At 37.4% G+C, this 22,655-nt stretch overlaps 1 protein-coding gene across 1 annotated transcript in view; it reads left to right on the top strand.

Moving 5' to 3' along the window:
• Positions 1-10,914, top strand: part of UPRT (uracil phosphoribosyltransferase homolog) — a 29,159-nt gene extending 18,245 nt beyond the window's left edge. The window contains exons 5-7 of the mRNA XM_084869744.1: positions 7,176-7,337; positions 7,988-8,086; positions 10,647-10,914. Of these exons, the coding sequence (XP_084725870.1) occupies positions 7,176-7,337; positions 7,988-8,086; positions 10,647-10,753 (368 nt within the window). The 3' untranslated portion in view covers positions 10,754-10,914. The remainder of the gene's footprint in view (positions 1-7,175; positions 7,338-7,987; positions 8,087-10,646) is intronic.
• The last annotated feature ends 11,741 nt before the right edge of the window (positions 10,915-22,655 follow it).

Genomic DNA, 22,655 nt, shown 5'->3' with positions numbered 1-22,655 from the left:
AGAAATTATATATGCATGCCTATGTTCATAGCAGCACTATTTATAATATCTAAGATCTGGAAACAGCCCAAGTGCTCATCAGTAGATGAGTGGATAAAAACTGTGGTGCATTTACACCATGGAATACAATGGTATAAATATACCACAGCAGAAAAAAAAAAAAAAAGATCTCTTACCCTTTGAGACAGCATGGAAGGACCTGGAGAGTATTATGCTAAGCAAAATAAGCCAGTCAGAGAAGGACAAGTGTCACATGATCTCAATCATATATGGAATCTAATGAATATAATAAAGTGATGAATAAAATAGAGCCAGACGCATGAATACATGGAACAGACTGTGATGAATCTCAGAGGTAAGGGGGAAGGCAGGGTGGGAAGAGATTAACCAAATAATTTACATGTATATATGCATAGCCCATGGACACAGACAATAGATAGGTGAAGGCTTGGAATGGGGTGGGAGATGGGTGGAGGGGGACACAGCGGGGAAATGAGGGATATCTGTAATACTCTCAAGAATACAATAAATTAAAAAAAAACACACATACACACACCTGTAGTAAAATATACAATGGAATTCTATATAGCTGTTAAAAGGAAGCATCTCTTACCCTTTGAGATAGCATGAAATGACCCAGAGATGATTATGCTAAGCAAAATAAGCCTGTCAGAAAAAGACAAATATCGCATGATCTCACTTATATGTGGAATCTAATGAGCACATTAAACTGATGAATAAAATAGAATCAGAGGCATGAATACATGACACAAGAGTGACAAATCTCAGAGGGAAGGGGAAAAGGGGAAGAGAAGAAATTAGCCTAAGAACTTATATGCATTACTAGTGGCCAGTGCACAGATTCATGCATATTGAAAGAAAATTAATTAGAAGACATATTTTAATATCACTATTCATCCTGTCTGTATAATAGAAGTATTAAAGATGAAAGAAAATTAGTAAAATGTATCCTATATAATAAAAGGCTAATATGCAAATTGACCAAATGGCAGAATGACTGGTCACTGTGATGCGCACTGACCACCCGGGGGCAGATGCTCAGTGCAGGAGCTGTCTCCTGTTGTCGGCATACTCCCGCAGGAGGAACACTGCTAATCCAGAAGCTGGGCTCATGGCTGGCCAGTGCAACAGCAGTGGTGGGAGTCTCTCCCACCTCTGCTGTAGGTGGGTGGTAAGGAGCAAGGGTCCCGGACTGAGAGAGGGCACAGGGCAGGCTGAGGGACCCCCTCTTCCAGTGCATGAATCTTGTGTACTGAGCCTCTAGTATGAAAATAATATATAAATGGATTAATAAAGAAACAATAAGAACATGATATAACAACAACAAAGATGATATAAAAACATTGATAAAAACAATGACTGATAAAATTGATTAAACCTATTCTAATATCTCCCTGTATACCACATTAAGAGTAAAAACACTTTCAGAGTGCTTGACTAATTTCCCTTGTGATGAAGTATTTACAACTTTAACTTTAATATCACATGTTCTTCGAACTCGAGAGAAAGCAACATATAACTGACCATGTCCGAAAACAGGTTCAGGTAAAAATATTCCTACTCTGCCTAGTGTTTGTCCTTGTGATTTATTAATAGTCATTGCAAATGCTAGCATCACAGGAAACTGTCTTTGAATTAATTTAAATAGGAGGCTAGTGTCAGATGGGGACAAATCAATTCTTGGAATCAGAACAACCTCTCCTTCCACAGATCCTGCTAATACTTCAGCTTCGATTATGTTAGGTTGCAATCTTGATAATAAATCTAGTACCATTACAAATATCCCATTTATTCTTAAGAGTATTCAATAGCATGATGATTGCACCTACTTTCAATTTTAATTTATGACACAGCATTCCTGAAGGAGTAATACTATTAAGAAATTCGATGGGAGTTTAATTTGGGACTGAAAAGATGGTGGCTGGCAGGACAGAGGTGAGGAAGAGGAAGTGAGTGAATGAGGGTATGAGAGGAGAGTGTGTGGATGTGTGTGGTGCATGTGTGAGTGAGTAAGGAACAGTTAAATCTCGCAGGACCAGCAGGGGTGGGCAGACCAGGCTCTCTTAGATAAGGAGAGACTACCACTGTGGGGGCATCTCCTGGACTGCAGGACTCCGGCACGGAGCCCACGCCATCTTGAAGGGGACAGAGGCCTTTTTTAGGAATTCCTGAGCACCACCATCCAGTCAGGACTTTCACACTGCTTGCGACCCAGCAGCCACTATAGCCAAAATCCTGCTACCCCAGCCGCAGACCCGCAAATCCTGGGACCTCCACCTCCAAAGGTGCACCATTCCCACAGCAGTAAGTGCATCTTCCCTTTCCCCAGCGGTAGAACTCTGGACCCCACATTTGCGCATCTCCAGCTGCACAGACATCCAGGGCACATCACTCCGTAGGCAGCACCTGGGAGACACTGGGAGCCCCCGCTGGTGTGATTCTGTACAGACAAGGGTGTGCTGCCCTGCAGTGGAAATTCTGAATTTCCTCCCTGAATAACTGCTTGCAGACACCCCAACTGCATAACTTTGGCTCCAGGGATGCCCACTTTCACCTAGTATTGGAAGTATTAGCCATTGCAATCAGACAAGAAGAAATAATAGGCATCCAAATTGGAAAAGAAGAAGTGAAACTCTCCTTATTCGCAGATGACATGATATTGTGCATAAAAAACCCTAAAGACTCTGTAAAAAAAACTATTAGACTTAATAAATGAATTTGGTTGCTGAGACCGGTTTGGCTCAGTGGGTAGAGCGTTGGCCTGCGGACTGAAATGTCCCGGGTTCGATTCCGGTCAAGGGCATGTATCTTGGTTGCAGGCACATCCCCGGTAGGGCTTGTGCAAGAGGCAGCTAATTGATGATTCTCTGTCATTGATGTTTCTAACTCTCTATCCTTCTCTCTTCCTCTCTGTAAAATATCAACAAAATATATTTTAAAAAAATAATAAAATAAATGAATTTGGCAATTTAGCAGGATACAAAATTAAGGCCAAGAAATCTATGGCATTTCTATACACCAATAGTGAACATACAGTAAGAGAGGCTAAAAAAGCAAACCTATTTGCCACCACACCAAAAATATTAAAATACCTAGGAATAAACTTAACTAAGGAGGTAAAAAACCTATATGTGAAAAACTACAGGACACTGAAAAAAGAGATAGAGGAAGATATAAACAGATGGAAGAACATACCATGTACATGGATTGGTAAAATCAACATCGTTAAAATTTCTGTACCACCCAAAGCAATCTATAGATTCACTGCACTCCCCATTAAAATACCAATGGCATGTTTCACAGACCTAGAAAGAACTCTCCAAAAATTAATCTGGAATAATAATTTAAAAAAAGACCCCAAATAGCCACAGCAATCCTGAGAAAGAAGAATAAAGTAGGAGGGATCTCAATACCAGATTTCAAGCTGTATTACGAAGCCACTATTCTCAAAACAGCCTGGTATTGGCACAAGAAGAGGCATATAGACTAATAGAATGGAATAGAGAACCCAGATATTGACCCAATCCACTATGCTCAATTAATATTTGACAAAGGAGGCATGAATATACAATGGTGTCAAGGCAGTCTCTTCAATAAATGGTGTTGGGAAAATTGGACAGAAGCATGCAAAAGAATGAAACTAGACCACCAACTTACACCATACACAAAAATAAACTCAAAATGGATAAAGGACATAAATATGAGACAGGAAACCATAAAAATACTAGAGGAATTCACAGGCAGCGAAATCTCAGACATATGTCCAAGCAATTTCTTTACTCATTCCGCTCCTAGAGCAATAGAAGCCAAAGAGAAAATAAACAAATGGGACTACATCAAAATAAAAAGCTTTTGCACAGCAAAAGGAACCATCAACAAAGCGACAAAAAAACCTTTATCAGTGATAATATTTGCAAATGTTATCACCGATAAAGGTTTAATCTTCAACATTTACATGGAACTCATACAACTTAATAAAAGGAAGATAAATGATCCAATAAAAAAAAGGGCAACCGAGCTAAATAGAAACTTTTTGAAAGAAGACAGAAGGAAGGCCAAGAGGCACATGAAAACATGCTCAAAGTCACTAATTATCCAAGAGATGCAAATCAAAATGACAATGCAGTACCATCTCACACCTGTCAGAATGGCCAACATCAACAAATCAACAATCGACAAGTGCTGGCGAGGATGCAGAGAAGAAGGAACCCTCGTGCAGTGCTGGTGGGAATGCAGACTGGTGCAACTACTGTGGAGAACAGTGTGGAGTTTCCTCAAAAAACTGAAAATGGAACTCCCATTTGACCCAGTAATCCCACTCCTAGGAATATATCCCAAGAAACTAGAAACACCAATCACAAAGAATATATGCACCCCTATGTTCATAGCAGCACAATTCACCATAGCTCAGATTTGGAAACAGCCCAAGTGCCCATCAGCAGATGAGTGGATTAGAAAACTATGGTACTTCTACACAATGGAATACTACGCTGCTATAAAAGCAAGGAATTCCTACCATTTGCAACAGCATGGATGGAACTGGAGAGCATTATGCTAAGTGAAATAAGCCAGGCAATGAAAGAAAAATACAGTCTGATCTCATTTATTGAAAATAAAGAACATTATAACCTGGTGAACAAAAAGATAGATACAGAGGCAGTAAAGCATTGAACAGACTGTCAAATTACAGCAGGAAGGCTGGGGGGTGTTGGAGAGGTTGGGAAAGAGATCAACCAAAGGACTTGTATGCATGCATATGAGTACAACCAATGGACACAAGACACTGGGGTAATGGGATGAGGGCATGTGACAGGGAATAGGGGAGGCTGGGGGAAGGTCAATGGGGAATAAAAGGAGATATATGTACTATTATGTGTAATACTTTAAACAATAAAGTGAAATTAAAAAAATTTCGATGGGAGCCTTATATGTATCGCGCATGCGCAAATCAGTGTTTATTTTTAAATTGAAAATGCGCATCATGTGTACCCGCCGGTCGGTTACACAGTTAGACAAGTGGTCAGTCACTTGGCCTTTTATATATATAAATATGCATTGCCCGTTTACACAGACAATAGGGTGCTGAAGGCCCGGAGTCGGGTGGGGACCAGGTGGTGGGGAGTAAGCAGGGGGGAAGGTGAAGCATCTGTAATACTTTCAACAATAAAGATTTAACAAATATTCAGGGGAGGATGGGAGGACAGGAGGATGCGATAATGCTGTGTTGGAGAGAATAGAACAGCTTGAAGACTTTTGAGTGATGGTACAGTTTCAAACCCACAGAACTTTGCATACGTGGCTGGAGAAATTATTTTTTCTGTTTTTTATTTCTTTTGAGCTGGACTGAATGACCAATTTAGTAATTTTAGTTTTATATTAGATGAGTATGTGACCATGTAGGCAAAATCACTAACTGTCATTAACTCTAGGTATTTACAGTTTTTGCTGATGTAATAAATATTGTATTTGGTTTGACTACAACTGATTACCTTTATAAACTAACCTTTGTGCAGTGAAATCACATGCCTGTAATTGGAACCTATATGTCTTACTTGGGGATGATTATTTCTATTCAGCAATTTGATTTTTTCCCCCACAAGATACAGTGGAAGCCCCACTTGCTTGCAGTGGAAACAGGTGGACTATTATTATTATTATTATTATTATTATATATATTATTGTTGATTTACAGAGAGGGAGAGAGAGAGAGACCAAGAGTTAGAAATATCAATGAGCAAGAGACATCGATCAGCTGCCTCTTGCACACCCCCTACTGGGGATGTGCCCGCAACCAAGGTACATGCCCTTGACCGGAATCGAACCCGGGACCTTTACAGTCCGTAGGCTGACGCTCTATCCACTGAGCCAAACCGGTCTCGGCTATTATTATTATTTTTTGAACACCACATATAAACTTGCCCCTTTTTCCTCTGGCTATAACCTTCTATTTGTGAACAACTGAATACTTGAATTAAAGTAGGAGGTTTAAGCTTCCTTGTATTAAGATATTTGGGATAATGTTGTTCAGTCTTTTAATAATGGTAAAGATAATGGATATGGAATTCTCAGTTACAATTTCTTCTGTTTCAGTCCAGCTCCTGCCTTAAGGCAGCAGCGTGGTCCTTGGATGCCTAGTGTATACCAGATGACCATGGGTGATGCATAGACACAGTTGTTTTTAACCTTACGAGCTACTGGTCAATTTTCATATATGTTAGAAACTATTTCTATGCTTAGAGCAGTGATTATAAACTTTCTTCTTAAAGTACATGCAAACAAAATGATTAACTTAAAGAAAAATATTAGGTTAATAATAATACAAGTAGAATTCTGCTGTAGCCTAAACTCTTGAAGGTAGTATGACATGATTGACTTTTGGCAAACACTTCCTTAAAAGAATTCAGACTCAGAATAGCTCCATGTTGGTTGGTTAGTTTGTTTATTGTGGTTCTCTAGGGTAGTGTTTCCCAAACTTTTGACATGTGTACCCCTTCTATAATTTTCATAATGCGGAATACCCCTCGAACTCCTGAGAACGTAGAATTAGGCGCAGCTAAGCACGGTGCAGTGCATATCCCCACCAAACTCTTCCCGTACCCATGGGGGTACGCGTACCACACTTGGGAAACACTGCTCTAGGGCATGGGAGAGGGAACAATGCACTATTTTTCCATTAATTGTCAGCAAAACCTTTGCCACTAAAGTCATTGCTGAATGATGTCTCCTAATGCCACCTTGATCTAAAAGGAGATCTTAGGTCTGTTGCCTTCATTCTTCCATAAACCTTTTATATTTTTTAGATGAAAGTAACAAGTTTAGGTGGTTTTAAGGCTCCCTTCAGTAATAAGAGTAAAATGTTCCTGATATTGGAAAAGCTCAGGGAGCAGCTTAACAAAATACTTTCCCCCCCCCCCTGTAATCATAGAAAATTTTCAAACCAGCAATAAAACTAACTTATCTAGTTTCATTGACCTGCATTAAGTATAAAATATAAACATATCAGAAGCAAAGCTGTTAGTTTAAGAAGTATTTCTTCTGTCTCGACAATGTCCTTTTTATGTTAATAACAGTCATAGACACTGCTTTGGCCTATTTTTGGACTTTCACTATATCTTCCCTAACCTCTTCTTTACTTTTTTATTATCTTCTTCAAGGTGAGGCAATGGAACAAGGTTTACGAGATTGCTGTCGGTCCATACGTATTGGAAAGATCCTGATTCAGAGTGATGAGGAGACACAAAGAGCCAAAGTATATTATGCCAAGTTCCCTCCAGACATTTATAGGAGAAAAGTCCTTCTGATGTACCCAATTCTCAGTGAGTGGCTTGAGTTAAATCCGTAACCTTTGGTTAGAGTTTAAATTCAATTTAGTGCCTACCTTCTGGGTACCATTTATAAGGCAAAAACTGTTTCTAAATGTTTTTTTCTCACTTAGATTTGGAGTTGCCCTGGGCAGTTCACTGGAGAATTTTTATTGAGTAATAAGAGAATATACATTAGTCAAACTTTATTAGTTCCAAAGAGCTTCTTTCTTAAAATGAACACATTGAAGCAACGGATCTAATGAGGCAAAATATATAGAACACAGAAAATATATTGAAATATGTCCCCTCTCTAGCCCAATGAGTTATAGCAATGATTTTCTCAAGGATTTATCATCTCCGGAGGTAAATTTTTTTCTCATTGTATTTTGTTTTCTAAGCTTACTCAGATCATGGCATGGTCTCCTGGGGTTGGGATAGAGGGTGGGTGTTATATTTGATATCTCAAATACTGAATAAATTTTGGACTTGTTGTGTCTTTGAAAACTGTAAAGTGTATGTTTCATATCCATCATTAAAAATAATGAAACTTTGCCTAGTGATGTCTTATGTTAGATTACTAAACTGCCTTTACTTTAAGCATCAAATTCATTTTGAGAAAAAATGTTAAAGTTGACAGTTAATTTGGTTGTCATTTATTTTAGGCACTGGAAATACTGTAATTGAAGCTGTAAAGGTGCTTATCGAACATGGAGTCCAACCCAGTGTTATCATCCTACTCAGTCTGTTCTCCACTCCTCATGGTAAGTTTATTTTTTTAATTTTTTTAAAATATATTTTTTATTGATTCTTTATAGAGAGGAAGAGAGGGGGAATAGAGAATTAGAAACATCGATGAGAGAGTCATCGATCAGCTGCCTCCTGCACACCCCCCACTGGGGATGTGCCCACAACCCACAACCAAGGTACATGCCCTTGACCGGAATCGAACCCGGACCTTTCAGTCCGCAGGCCGACGCTCTATCCACTAAGCCAAACCGGTTTCGGCTCCTCATGGTAAGTTTAGCATGAGGTAGTAGCTGGGCTCCAGATGGTCTTTGAGTGGGTAAGTATGCATCTGTCCAGCCTCTTGTCCTGATAAAACATTTATTTGCCTCCACATTAAATCTAAATCTAATTTTGGTAGTTAAAACTTGCGTTTCTTATCTGTAAGCCTAGTGATATTATTTTACACCATTCTAATGTTATTCAAATGGAAAAGTATGAACTAACCCCATGGAATGGGATTGTGATTATTTTCCTAGGGGCTCTGTTTGGTAGAGCCTGTAAATAGCCAAAAGGTCTCTATATCTCCTGGTTCCTCATATGAGCCCAAGAACTGCTCCAAAATATCAAGAAATTCGAGGTTCTAGATAACCCTGTGGTCTTACTTAAATAAGCTTTGCAATGTGAAGCAGAGCATAAATTTTTAAAAAAAATATATTTCATTGATTTTGTACAGAGAGGAAGGGAAAGAGATAGAGAGTTAGAAACATCGATGAGAGAGAGTCATCGATCAGCTGCCTCTTGCACACCCCCCACCGGAGATATGCCCGCAACCAAGGTACATGCCCTTAACCGGAATCGAACCCGGGACCCTTCAGTCCCCAGCCGACGCTCTATCCATTGAGCCAAACCGGTCTCGGCCAGAGCATAAATTTTTAAAGTTAAACTTCTGCTCAAAGGACCTCGTGAGAAAACTATATGTTCTCCATTTCTTGAGGAAGGTAAGCCTAATTTAAGATTCTACTTTTTCCCCCCATGCAATCTAGGACAGTTATGAAAGTATCCTAATAATATAATCATAGATGCATATAGAAATATTTCATGTAAGAAAACAATTTGAAAATATGTAAATGACTTACAATAAGGAAATGGTTAAATAAATATATATTCAAATGATATAATATTATGAAAATGTTAAATCATGTTTTTACCAATGTACACAGACAACAGGGAGTTGAGAGTATGGGGGGGGGGGGGGGGGATAAGGACACATATGAAACACCTTAATCAAAGAAATTTTTAAAAAATAATGTTTTTGAAAAACAATGACATAAAAAATCCATGTGGTGAATGTGTAAGAGCAGGATAAAAAAAATAACAGCATTAAAATAGTGTTAAATGTTATTACCAAGTTCTGAGATGACTAATACAAATTATGACTATTATGACTACCAAAATTAGACTTAGATTTAACATGGAACCTAATAAATCTTTCCTCAGCAAGAGAAGCTAGACAGATGTGTAATATTATTTCAATTTTCATTTTAAAATGCACATACAATGTTAAAGTGGTTATCTTAGGTTGGTAGGATTCTAAGTGACTTATTTTTTAACTTTTATTTTCAAAATGTTCTACAGTGAATTTGTATTTGCTTCATAATTGAAGAGAAAGAGAAATATATGACTTCTAGTTAGGGCATTTCCTCATTTCCAAAGGTTCCAAGTTTCAGCCAACCCTGAATCGGTTATAGATTATCCATTTTGGGAGGGCTACGCTCAGTAGGCCGTTGATTATTTTGCTGTTTTATAATTTTAAAAATTATCTGTAATTCAAATGTTGATGGTGACAAGGGGTAATTTGCTTGGTCATCTTTTTATATATCACAGGTGGCATTGTAAACATTGAGATAACCAAATAATTATTGGGTTGTCTGCCTTTGTAGAAACTTAACTGTGTTAGTTCTAATAGTATACATTACAATATTATACTATTCTTTAACATTACAGATGAAAAAATCATATTCTTTGGCAGCCTTTCGATGGCTTTTTAGTTTGAATGGGATACTAGCTATACTCTTTCCCTGCTCCCTCCTTCTATTCCTCCCCCCCCCCCCGCCAGCAAAAGTTAGAATACTAATTTCTTAAAAGCTAGCTTGCTCTGACATAAGTCTTTGCACTTCTTTCACAGTGTTCCAGTTGAGAAACCATCAGCCTACATATCATCCTACTTTCAGAAAGAACTATTTTTTCTTTATTCTAGTTGCCTTTAAAACAAAACAAAACAAAACAAAACAAAACAAAAGACTCTTCAGGGGGGAAGTTGCTATAATGGAATATATTTTTCAAATCATGGATATGAATAATTGATTGTAAGAATTTATTAGTGAGTGAGCGAAGGTATAATCTGACTATTATCAAAGCTTTTCAGATATCAGACATTAAAAACTAAGAGACCAAATCTCACTAGGTACTTGAAGGTCATTGCTCTCAATCCTCTGTCAATATGAGGCCTAATGAATGACTGTAAAATTCCTGAATTTGAACTAATGTTACCAGAAATCCTGCATTAATAATTTTCTTCCTTTTATTTTTTTGAAGGTGCCAAATCAATCATTCAAGAGTTCCCAGATATCACAATTTTAACTACTGAAGTTCATCCTGTTGCACCTACACATTTTGGACAGAAATACTTTGGAACTGACTAAGTTGTTAAAGTAAAGTTAATTATCTTGTGTAATATAATGGTTATATTTTGAGTTTCTATCTGTTTTACTGATTCACTTGAGAACTGGCAGAAAATTGTGTTAAAGATGTTTTGTAACTTGGAAGTGGATATAGTAAAAAGAAAAGATTTGAGGTTTCTTTATTTTATTTGATTCTTTCTTGACTGTCAGCACCATTTTCAACAATGAAACACACACAACTCTTGGAAAATACTTTAATAATACTTTATGTCAATTGCTTACCCCTCAGTACATTGAACTGTTCCCTAATTTATTAACTTCTCTTGCAGCCACAAATAAACTCAAATGGGAATAAGTTCTTTGGCCCAGTATAGTTTGCATTTTGTGTAGTTTGCTTTTAGTTCCAGGGAGTTTTCATTTTTGTAGCTGTTTTCACCTTCCTCTACTAATTAATTTCCATGCTGGTAACTTGAGAGAGGATGAAAAAAAATTCTTCCCTATATTTTACATTTCCTTAATATCCTCACTCAATTGGCAGACCCAGGATATATATACTAGGGGCCCAGTGCATGAAATTTGTGTACTCGAGGGGTGGGGTGTCCCTCAGCCTGACCTGTACCCTCTTGTAGTCAAGGAGCCCTAGGGGAATGTCCGACTGTTGGCTTAGGTCTGCTCCTTCTGGGGAGCAGGCCTAAGCCTGCAGTCGGACATCCTTAGTGCTGTTGCAGAGGCAAGAGAGGCTCCTGCCACTGCCACTGTGCTCGCCAGCCATGAACCTGACTTCTGGCTGAGCAGTGCTTTCCCTGTGGGAGTGCACTGACCACCAGGGGGCAGCTCCTGTGTTGAGCATATGCCCTCTGGTGGTCAGTGTGCATCATAGCGGCCAGTCATTCCCCTGTTTGGTCAATTTGCATATTAGCCTTTTATTATATAGGAGATATATATATATATATATATATATATATATATATATATATATATATTTATTTATTTATTTATTTATTTATTTATTTATTTTTATTTTTTTTCAGTCAAGCCATTATGTTCTTCCCAATTCATTTCCTATCCTATGTAGTGCTGGTAGGGTATTGCAGTGCAAAAATGGTGGGGCATTTCCTGCATTTGTAACTTTAACTTACATAGATCAAACCAAGAATGTCTGGATGCTGACAAGGAAGGGCTAAGTACTGTTAATGCCATCAATGTCCTATAAAGAGGACAACTTTTCTAGTTCAGCCAGATTTCAGGTGTTTCTTAATGATGGTTGTTTTGTAATTTTGATGTGGTTGTGAGGGCTGGTGAATACCGGCATTTACCCACATTGCCTATTTAATGTTATTATTGTTATGAATGGTTTTAAACCTACCATCTTGCTATTTATATTTGCCTTCTATTAGGCCCATTTGTCCTTTTTAAAAAATAATTCTTTATTGCTGAAAGTATTACATATGACCCCCATTTTCCCCCATTGACCTCCTCCAGCCCGCCCTTGCCCCCGCCCCCACCCCAGGCCTTCACCATCCCATTGTCTGTGGTCATGATAGGCCCATTTGTTTTTTTATTCAATTTTTCTTCTTTTTCTACACTGATTTGGATTGAATAATATTTATCATTCCATTTTATCTCTTAATGGCTTATTACAATAGATATAATGCTTTCTTGTTTTTTTAGGGTTTACGTACACCTTTAACTTATCACAATCTATTCATGTATAATAAAAGAATTTAAACAAAATTCTTCCATCCCCCCAGCCTTGGTGCTACTAAAGAGATGTAAAAAGATGTAAAAGAAATAAGAAAAAAAAGTTATTATTATTTATCCATTTTGGTACTTTTCATTTCTTTGTGTAGATCCAGATTTTCATCAGGTATTATTTTCCTTCTATCCGTATTACTTCCTTTAACATTTCTCATGATGTAGCTCTCCTAGTAATGGAGTCTTTCAGCTTTTATGTCAGAAAAAAGTCTCCATTTCACCTCTATTTGTGAAAGATACTTCACTAGTATAGAATTCTAGGTTGGCAGCTTTTCTTTCTTTCAGTACTTTGACATTGCTTCACTGCCTTTCTTGTATGTTTTTGATAAGCCTCCTGTTATTTATTTATTTATATTTAATTACTGATAAAGTAGGATTTATATCTGTAATTTTGCTATTTTATATGTCTTACATACCTGCTTTATTCCTCCATTACTGCATTCTTTTATATTAATTGAATATTATTAGTATACCTGTGCAGGGGATCCCAATGACCGCTCCCAGGACTCAATAAGACTCAGAATTCACTATATTTATGGTTATGATTTATTACAGAAAAAAAAATGATACAAAGAGAAATCAGCAGAAGGAATTAGGTGCATGCTGCAAAATCTGGAGAAAACTAGGCACAAGCTTCTAAGTGTCCTCTTCCAGTGGAACTGCACAGAATATACTTAATTCTTGTATTTACAAAGTGTAGCAATAGGTGTGAATTATAGTCTATTAGGGAAGTTCACTTGAGCATAAGATTCCAGAGTTTTTATTGGGGCTTGATCACATAGGCATACTGCCTGCAAATGATCACTTTAAATTTCATTATTTACACAAACTATCTAGACATTGGTCCAGTGTGGTTCAAAGAAGCTCCAAGTGTGCAAAAAACCTTTTATGAGTTAAAACACTCCAAGACCTTAATGTCCAGCAGTTGGATAAGGGCTATTGATGAAAACAGACTCTTCTGGGAATTTGCAAGGTTTGAGCAATTTGTACTTGCTAAATCAACTATTTCCTATTCAATTTACCTGCCTGCCTTTTGTCCCAGGCTCTCTGACACAAAAACAATAGTATTTTTCTGAGCACCTACATTTAGTATAGGGTTTATATAACAGCTATAGTCATAATATCAACCTGAGTATATCCAGCATTTGGAGGAGTCAGTACTACATAGGGATAGACATGAAGTAGCAATTAATGCATACTATAAAGTCATTATGTATGTCTCCACATTTTGTGTTAATTTACACCTCATCTACAGTTGTTTGTGCTTTATGATAAACTTCAGAAGAACTACAGTAGGTCACCCTACGGTAGGATACTTTCCAAAACTCGCAGTTCATGCCTGAAATCACCTGATAGCACCATATGCTTTTCTTATACATACATACCTATGATAAATTTAATGTATAAATTAGGAACACTAAGAGATTAACAATAATTAATAGAATAATTATAACAATTTAATGTAACAAAATTAATGTCAATGTAGTTTCTCATAAATATCTTATTGTACTGTACTCACTCTCCTCATGATGTGAAATGATAAAATGCCTACATGGTGGGATAAATTGAGGTGAATGATATAGACACTGTGTTGTAATGTTAGGCTACTACTGACCTGATGATATGCAAGGAGATTCCTCTGTTTGAGTGATCCTGGATCACTGTGCCATGACATGGATGCATATCAGAAGCAGATGATGCTGATGGTTGGGAATCTCCAATATTTAAAGTTTTGTTTTTTTCTGAAACCTTTTGAAGAACATTGCGATCTGAAATTGTTGTCTTTTTATTTTAACTCATGGAAGTGCTGCTGTCCAGGTAATCCTTTGGTGATCATGTGGGTGACTTTAATCTGAGTTTTATCTGAAGGTCATATTCTTTATTTTGTCCTTTAATGCCTGCAATTAGAAACACTTCAGCAAATGCTAGTAATGTCCACATTGCTGGTTCTGTTTCAGTTTCTTCATCTTCCTTTTCCTCTGTAGATAACTCAACAAATTTTTCTGAATCCTCTTTTGTTAACACTTGATGGCCTTCGATATGTTCTTTAACTTCATAAAACATGTCAGCAAATTTTCCCCACCAACATGTCTTGCTGTGTGAATGTTTTTTTCTGACTTCTCCATCAATCCCTGGAAGCCTTTATTTTTAAATCATTATTGTTAAAAGTATTACATATGTCCCCTTCCCTCACCCCCATTCACAATTTCAGTCCATAAGTTTTTCCAGCAGGCATTTATAGTTTTCCACTTTAGTTCCTTCATTGCAGCTTTGGTGAATGTTACTGCATCAGCATTAGTAAATGAATTCTTGGACTGCATTATGTCCAGATTAAGGTATCCATCAATTACTGATTGAATGCAATCAAATATCAGGTGTGTGTTTATTGCCTTGACAAAAATGATACCCTGGTTAAGGGGGCTCAAGCAATGAGGTTTTATTTAGAGGTAAAACTAAAACTTTGACATTTTCCTTTTCATAAAAAACAGATTCAGGATGATCAGGTGAATTGCCTGCTATTAACAGGACTCTTTTATAAGTGTTTTTTTGTTTGTTTGTTTTACTGCTGAGATGAAATCTTGGTGGAACTATTGCATAAACAAGATAGCTGTCACTCATGTTTTCTGATTATGTTACTAGAACATAGGGAAATAATTTTTGGTTTTGTTTGTGAAAGCATTTGTGTTGTTTGTGTGTTGTGCCTGGCTTTATCATATGCCCTACAGTGTTGTCACATAATGAATTAATCTGCCCTTCCATATTTTCCCCCATACAGAACAATGACTTTAATGATTGTTGGCATTAATTCCAAGCCCCAATGTACATGACAGTGACTGAAGTTTGCAGGATTACTTGCTGAATCTGCGTGAGCTACAGGAACAGAGTAAACAGAACTCTGCTTCCTAATCCCCATCAGAAACACTCATGCTCTTTTACTCTACCAAGCTGTGTTTATAACTGTTATAGCTTGACAGTCTTCACATGAGAGGGGCAGAAGGGAATTGGCTGATGTACCTCATTGTGATGCACCCAATATTCCGTTCTCAACTCAGTCAGAAGCAAGAATACTGGTACAGCCCATAAAAAGCCAGGGGTATTCTGAAATGAAACAGACACTATAACTTCCAAGAGTCTGGAGTCTTGAGTTTTTATAAGGAACAATTATCATACTTGTTTTCTGTTGTTGGTTTCTCTATTAGGTAATGAGACAAGCAATTTACTTCTCATAAATAAAGTGTGAGAATATGGAAGTCAAAAGGAGCAGTCTGACTGTTCTATGTTTTATGTCCTGGTGCCTCCTTTGCATTTTTATGAGTGCAGGTTCTCTTGAGAATCTTTCAGATGAGCGAAGTTTTATCATGACTGAAGGCTTGCTTTGAATGGTATCTTTTCTCCTTAATCAACTTTGCAGTAATGGTGGCAGCGGCTTCCTCATGGGCAGATGCAGCCTCTCCAGTATTTTTTGTTTTTCAGTCCAAATCTATTCCTAAATCTGAATAACCATTCCTTACAGTAAATGACCTGATGTCACTCATTTCAGGGGATCCCTTGATGAAGACTTCATAATACCCTCAGTATTTTTTTAAAGTATTTTCTTTCTTTTTTTTTTTATTAAGGTATTATATGTGTACATATCTTTCCATTGCCCTCCAACCCACTCCCATACATGCCCCCCCCCGAGTTTTTCGTCCATTGGTTATGCTTATATGCATGCATACAAGTCCTTCGGTTGATCTCTTATCTCCCCCATATCTCCCTATCCTCCCCGCAGTAATTTGACAGTCTGTTTGTTGTTTTACTGTCTCTGTATCTATCTTTTTGTTCATCAGTTTATAATGTTCTTTATTATCCATAAACGAGTGAGGTCATGTGGTGTAGACTGGCTTATTTCCCTCAGCATGATGTTCTCCAATTCCATCCAGGTTGCTGCAAATGATGAGAATTCCTTCTTTTTTATGGCAGCATAGTATTCCATTGTGTAGATGTACCATTGATTTTTGATCCAATCATCTGCTGATGGGCATCTAGGCTGTTTCCAAATCCTAGCTATTGTAAATTGTGCTGCTATGAACATAGGGGTGCATATTTCCCTTCTGATTGGTGTTTCTGGTTTCCTGGGATATATTACTAGGAGTGGGATTACTGGGACAAATGGGAGTTCCATTTTCAGTTTTTTTAGGTAACTCCATACTGTTCTCCACAGTGATTGCACCAGTCTGCATTCCCACCAGCAGTGCAAGATGGTTCCTTTTTCTCTGCACCCTCTCCAGCACTGGTCATTTGTTGATTTGTTGATGTTAGTCATTCTGGCCGGTGTGAGATGGTACTGTATTGTCATTTTGATTTGCATCTCTCGGATAATTAGTGACTTTGAGCATGTTTTCATGTGCCTCTTGGCCTTCCTTCTGTCTTTTTTTTTTTTTTTTTTAATATTCTATTTAGATCCATTGCCCATTTTTAAATTGGATCATTTATCATCCTTTTATTTAGTTGTATAAGCTGTCTGTAGATGTTGGACATTAAACCTTTATCAGTGATAACATTTGCAAATATGTTCTCCCATACAGTGGGCTTTCTTGTTGTTTTGTTGATGGTTTCTTTTGCTGTAAAAAAGCTTTTTATTTTGATGTAGTCCCATTTGTTTATTTTCTCTTTAGCTTCCATTGCCCTAGGGGCAGTATCAGTGAAGAAGTTCTTTTGACATATGTTTGAGATTTTGCTGCCTGTGGATTCCTCTAGTATTTTTATGGTTTCCCATCTTATGTTTAAGTCCCGTATCCATTTTGAGTTTATTTTTGAGTATGGTGTAAGTTGGTGAACTAGTTTCATTCTTTTGCATGTGTCTGTCCAATTTTCCCCACACCATTTATTGAAGAGACTGTCTTGACTCCATATTTGTGCCTCCTTTGTCAAATATTAATTGAGGATAGTGGTTTGGGTCAATATCTGGGTTCTCTATTTCATTCTATTGGTCTATACGTCTCTTCTTGTGCCACTACCAGGCTGTTTTGAGAATAGTGGCTTTGTAATACAGCTTGAAGTCTGGTATTGAGATCCCTCCTACTTTATTATTATTTCTCAGGATTCCTGTGACTATTCAGGGTCTTTTTTTGTTCCAGGTGAATTTTTGGAGTGTTCTTTATAGGTCTGTGAAGTATGTCATTGGTATTTTAATGGGGAGTGCATTGAACTTAGAAATTGCTTTGGGAAGTATGGACATTTTGATGATGTTGATTCTACCAATCCATGAACATGGTATGTTCTTCCATCTGTTTACATCTTCCTCTATCTCTTTTTTCAGTGTCATGTAGTTTTCTGCATATAGGTCTTTTATCTCCTTAGTTAAGTTTATTCCTAAGTATATTAGATTTTTTGGTGCGATGGTAAATGGGATTGCTTTTTTAGTCTCTGTTTTTGTAAGTTCACTATTGCTGTATAGAAATACCATAGATTTCTTGGCCTTAATTTTGTATCCTGCTACATTGCCAAATTCATTTATTAAGTCTATTAATATTAGATTTTTGATGGAGTCTTTTGGTTTTTTTATGTACAATATCATGTCATCTGCAAATAAGGATAACTTTACTTCTTCTTTTCCAATTTGGATGCCTTTTATTTCCTCTTCTTGTCTAATTGCAATGGCTAATGCTTCCAGTACTATTTCAAACAGGAGAGATGAGAGTGTGCATCCCTGTCTTGTTCCTGTTCTTATGCTTTCAGTTTTTGCCCATTGAGTATGATGTTGGCTGTGGGTTTATCATATATAGCTTTTATTACGTTGAGGTATGATCCTTGTACTCCCACCTTATTGAGAATTTTTATCAGGAAAGGGTGTTGGATTCTATCAAATGCTTTTTCTGCATCAATTGATATGACTATATGATTTTTATCTCTCAATTTGTTTATGTGATGTATCATGTTTACTGATTTGCGGATATTGTACCATCCTTGCATTCCTGGAATAAATCCTACTTGGTCATGGTGTATGATCTTTCTGATGTTCTGCTGGAGCTGATTTGCTAGAATTTTGTTGAGGATTTTGGCATCTATGTTCATGAGGGATATTGGCCTGTAATTCCCTTTCATTGAGTTGTCTTTATCTGGTTTTGGTATTAGGGTGATGCTGGCTTCATAGAAGAAGTTTGGAAGTGTTCCTTCCTCTTGGATTTTTTGGAATAGTCTGAGGAGGATAGGTTTTAGTTCTTCCTTGAATGTTTGCTAAAACTCCCCTGTGAAGTCTCTGGCACTGGGCTTTTTTTTTCCTGGAAGCTTTTTGATGATTGCTTTAATTTCTTTCATATTTATTAGCCTATTGAGATTTTTCTTTTTTTCCTGATTGAGTTTAGGAAGGTTGTATTTTTCTAGGAATATGTCCCGTTTCCTACATGTTGTCTAGTTTGTTAGCATAGAGCTGTTCATAGTATTTTTTAAGAAACATTTGTATTTCTGTGGGGTCCGTTGTTACTTAGCCTCTTTATTTTCTGAGTTGGTTTATTTGAGTACTCGCTCTTTGATTCTTGGTGAGCCTGGCTAGAGTTTCATCATTCTTGTTTATTCTTTCAAAGTACCAGTTCTTGGTTTCATTGGTTATATATATATATATATATATATATATATATATATATATATATATACACACACACACACATATATATATATACACTTGTCTCTATGTCATTTATTTTTGTTCTGATATTTATTATCTCCTTTTGCTCACTCTGGGCTTTTCTTGTTGCTCTCTTTCTAATTCTATAAGTTGTAGATTTAGATGATTTTTTACTATTTTTTCGTGTGTGTGTGTGTGTGTGTGTGAGAGAGAGAGAGAGAGAGAGAGAGAGAGAGAGAGAGAGAGAGGGTGTGTGTTTTAAATTAGGTCTGTAGAGCTTTAAAATTACATCTCAGGATTACTTGCATTGTGTCCCATAGATTTTTGGATTCCTGTGTATTTACTGTCAATAGTTTTTTGAATTTTTTAATTTCTTCTTTGATCTATTTGGTAATTAAATAATTGCTTAACCCTTTGCACTCCGCTGACCCCTCTCAGGGGACATCAGAATTCTAGCATATCACTCGGATGTCCCCTCTCAGGGGACATTGCAGTTTATTAGTGATTACGGGGAATTGAGTTATTTCAACGCACTCCGCCGCAAAGTAGCGTCGAGTAGCTGGTAGCCAATGTCCAGAATGGTTTGGAGTGCAAAGGGTTAATAACATGCTATTCAACTTCCAAGTGTTTGAATATTTGGATTGGTTTTGTTTTAGTTTACTTATAATATTATGCCATTGTGATCTGAGAAGATGCTTGATATGATTTCAATCTTCTTGAATTTAGGGAGACTTTGCTTGTGACCCAATAAGTGGTCTATTTTTGAAAATGCCCCATGTGCACTTGTGAAGAATGTGTATTCCGTGACTTTGGGGTGATATGTTTTGAGGATGTCAATTAAGTTCATCTGCTCTAGTGAGTTATTTAGAATTGCCATTTCTTTGCTGAATTTTTGTCGAGAGGATTTATCCAGTGATGCCAGTAGTGTATTAAAGTCCCCTACTATAGAGCCTTTGCTGGAAGATGGCGGCAAGGTAAACACTTGTACGTGCTGCCTCTCACAACCATATCAGTGCTGCAACTGGGGATCTTACCTGACACCTGAAAAAATCACAACTGTGGGGGCCCCGACCGGTGCGGACACGCGGATTCCACAGAAAGGTTGGATTTTGCCGGGATAACGTGGGGTGTCTGTCACAACAGCGAAAGCGGCAGCCACAGAAGCTGCGGCCGCTGTGGCGGCAGAGGCAAAAGCACTCACTGGGACCGAGGAAATCTGTGTCCACAAAAGCCCCCCGCTGTTGGGTCTGGCGTGATTTAAGAGAGTGGACGGGGGTCCCCAACGTTGCTAATAGTGGGGTTCTCTAGGGAGCAACCCATTCTGATCCGACACGGAGGGAGAACAAAGGAGTTGGAAAGCAGTCTGTTTGTAAGTGCACACAGACTGGCCCATTGCGCACGTAGGCTGGTTCCTCCACAACCCTTTCCTTCTGATTACAAACGAGAGATAACCTAGATTGGCTGGCCTTAAGAGACAGCAGGGGGAAACTGTTTTTCTGGAAGCTGAGAAGCAGAGCAGGAAGAAACCATCCAGGATTCAGCTCCCAGGCAAAATAAATAAATAAATAAATAAATAAATAAATAAATGGTATTGAGTGCCATAGAAAAAGAAGGCTAGAGCAGCCAAAAAGACAGGGACATCAATCCAGAAACACTGCCACCTAGGGGCTGGAGTACAAACTAACTGTGTTTATTCTTAGTTTTATTTTATCAAAAACCAAGAAACTAAGGAATCGCCATTTTAAAATTAAGGACTGGTTTACGACACAGAGGTGCAGCAGAACGCAGGGAACTGCAATACTGTTTGAAACAGGCGTACCAAACAGAATAACAGAAGAAGTGAATGGCCTTCACAACTGCACACTTCTTTTTGCTAAATCTTTTATCTTTTATTTTATTTTCATTTTTTGCATCTTTTATTTAAGAAACAAATATTTTCCTTTTTTCCTCACTTGATTTTAACTTTTTAATTATTACATTTTTAGGTTCAATCATTATTACTACTGCTATTTTAATTTTTTAAGTGCCATTTTATTTTCTCTTCATTTTACATTGGAATTAGTGTTCATTTTATTTTCATTTCTCCTTTAACATTGTTTAACCCTATCTCAACACGACCTTTACACCATCTCTCTCTTTCTAACCTTCCCTCTTTTGAAATCCTGTTTATCTTACCCTTTCCTGCTTTAGATTTTACTTATTCTTTCTATCTCCCCCCCTGCTAAAATTTCTACCCTACTTATATATCTAATTTCCAATAACCCTGTGCTAAGTGCACACACACCCCTCTCTGAGCTGTATTAACTAGCAAAAAAAAAATTGCTTTTCTCACTGTACTTTTGATGATGCTTGGGGGAATGTTGATTATATTGTATTTTTATACTTTTTAGTGAGAGTATTTTGCTTATTTTGTTGTTGCTGTTGCTTGGTATTTTATTTGATTGGTTTTTGTTTGTTTGTTTTTACTTCTGTTTTCCCTTCCTTTGATGGAAATTAGGGGGTGTTGTAGATTGTATAATTTTCCAGGTACTGCTGACAGCATTTGCTGGGGTTAGTGGTTGTTCTATTGAAATTCTCTCCCCATATATATAGTTTATTACCCATTTATCTCTAAGTCTCTCTCTCTCTCTCTCCCTCTCTCTCTCTCTCTCTCTCTCTCTCTCTCTCTCTCTCTCTCTCTCTCTCTTTTCCTTCTCCCTGTTTCCCAATTCCATCTCAACACTCATATTTCTTTTGCTCCCTCTGTCTTCTCTTTTTATTCTTCCTCTATCTCGCCTATCCCCTAATTTGCCTTTCCCTAGTGATCAACTTTATTGTTGGTTATTAATATTGCAAATACATTTCTGTTCAGTGCCTTGTGTGTTGTACCTGGTTGTGTTGTATTTTGTGCCTCTAAATCAACGCAAGAGAGAGAGATCTACATAACCAGACATCCTGAAAAGAGAAACCATGGGGAGACAAAGAAACAGCCCACAAATGAAAGAAAAGCAGGCATCACCAGAAAAGGAAGTAAACGAGTTAGAGGCAAGCAACCTACCAGAAGAAGAATTCAGAGTAATGATCATAAAATGGCTAAAAAGAATGGAAGACAAATTTGACAATATAAGTAAGACCCAAGAGGAAATGAAGAAGAACCAAGAGGAAATGAAGTTGAATCAAGAAGAAATGAAAAATGACATCACTACTATGAAAAACTCAATAGAAAGCAACAAGAGCAGACTAGAAAAAGCAGAGGACCGCATCAGAGGGCTAGAAGACAAGATGAAAAAAAATACCCAATTATAGAAGCTTCTAAAAAAGAAAATTAAAAAGCAGGAGGAGAGCCTAAGGTAACTTTGGGACAATACAAAACAAAACAAAACAAAACAATATTAGAATAATAGGGGTTCCAGAAAGAAAGGAAACTGAGGAAGACATGGGAAACATATTTCAAGAAATAATGACAGAAAACTTTCCTGAGATAGAGAAGAAAAAACCCACACAAATCCAAGATGCTCGCAGAGTCCCAAGCAAAATGAACCCCAGAAGACCGACCCCAAGGCACATTATAATTAAATTGGC

This window comes from Pipistrellus hanaki, assembly GCF_964339955.1.
Source record: "Pipistrellus hanaki genome assembly, chromosome: X".
Taxonomy (NCBI): domain Eukaryota; kingdom Metazoa; phylum Chordata; class Mammalia; order Chiroptera; family Vespertilionidae; genus Pipistrellus; species Pipistrellus hanaki.
The sequence above is the reverse complement of the archived record's forward strand: the minus strand, read 5'-3'. Positions and strand labels throughout refer to the sequence as shown.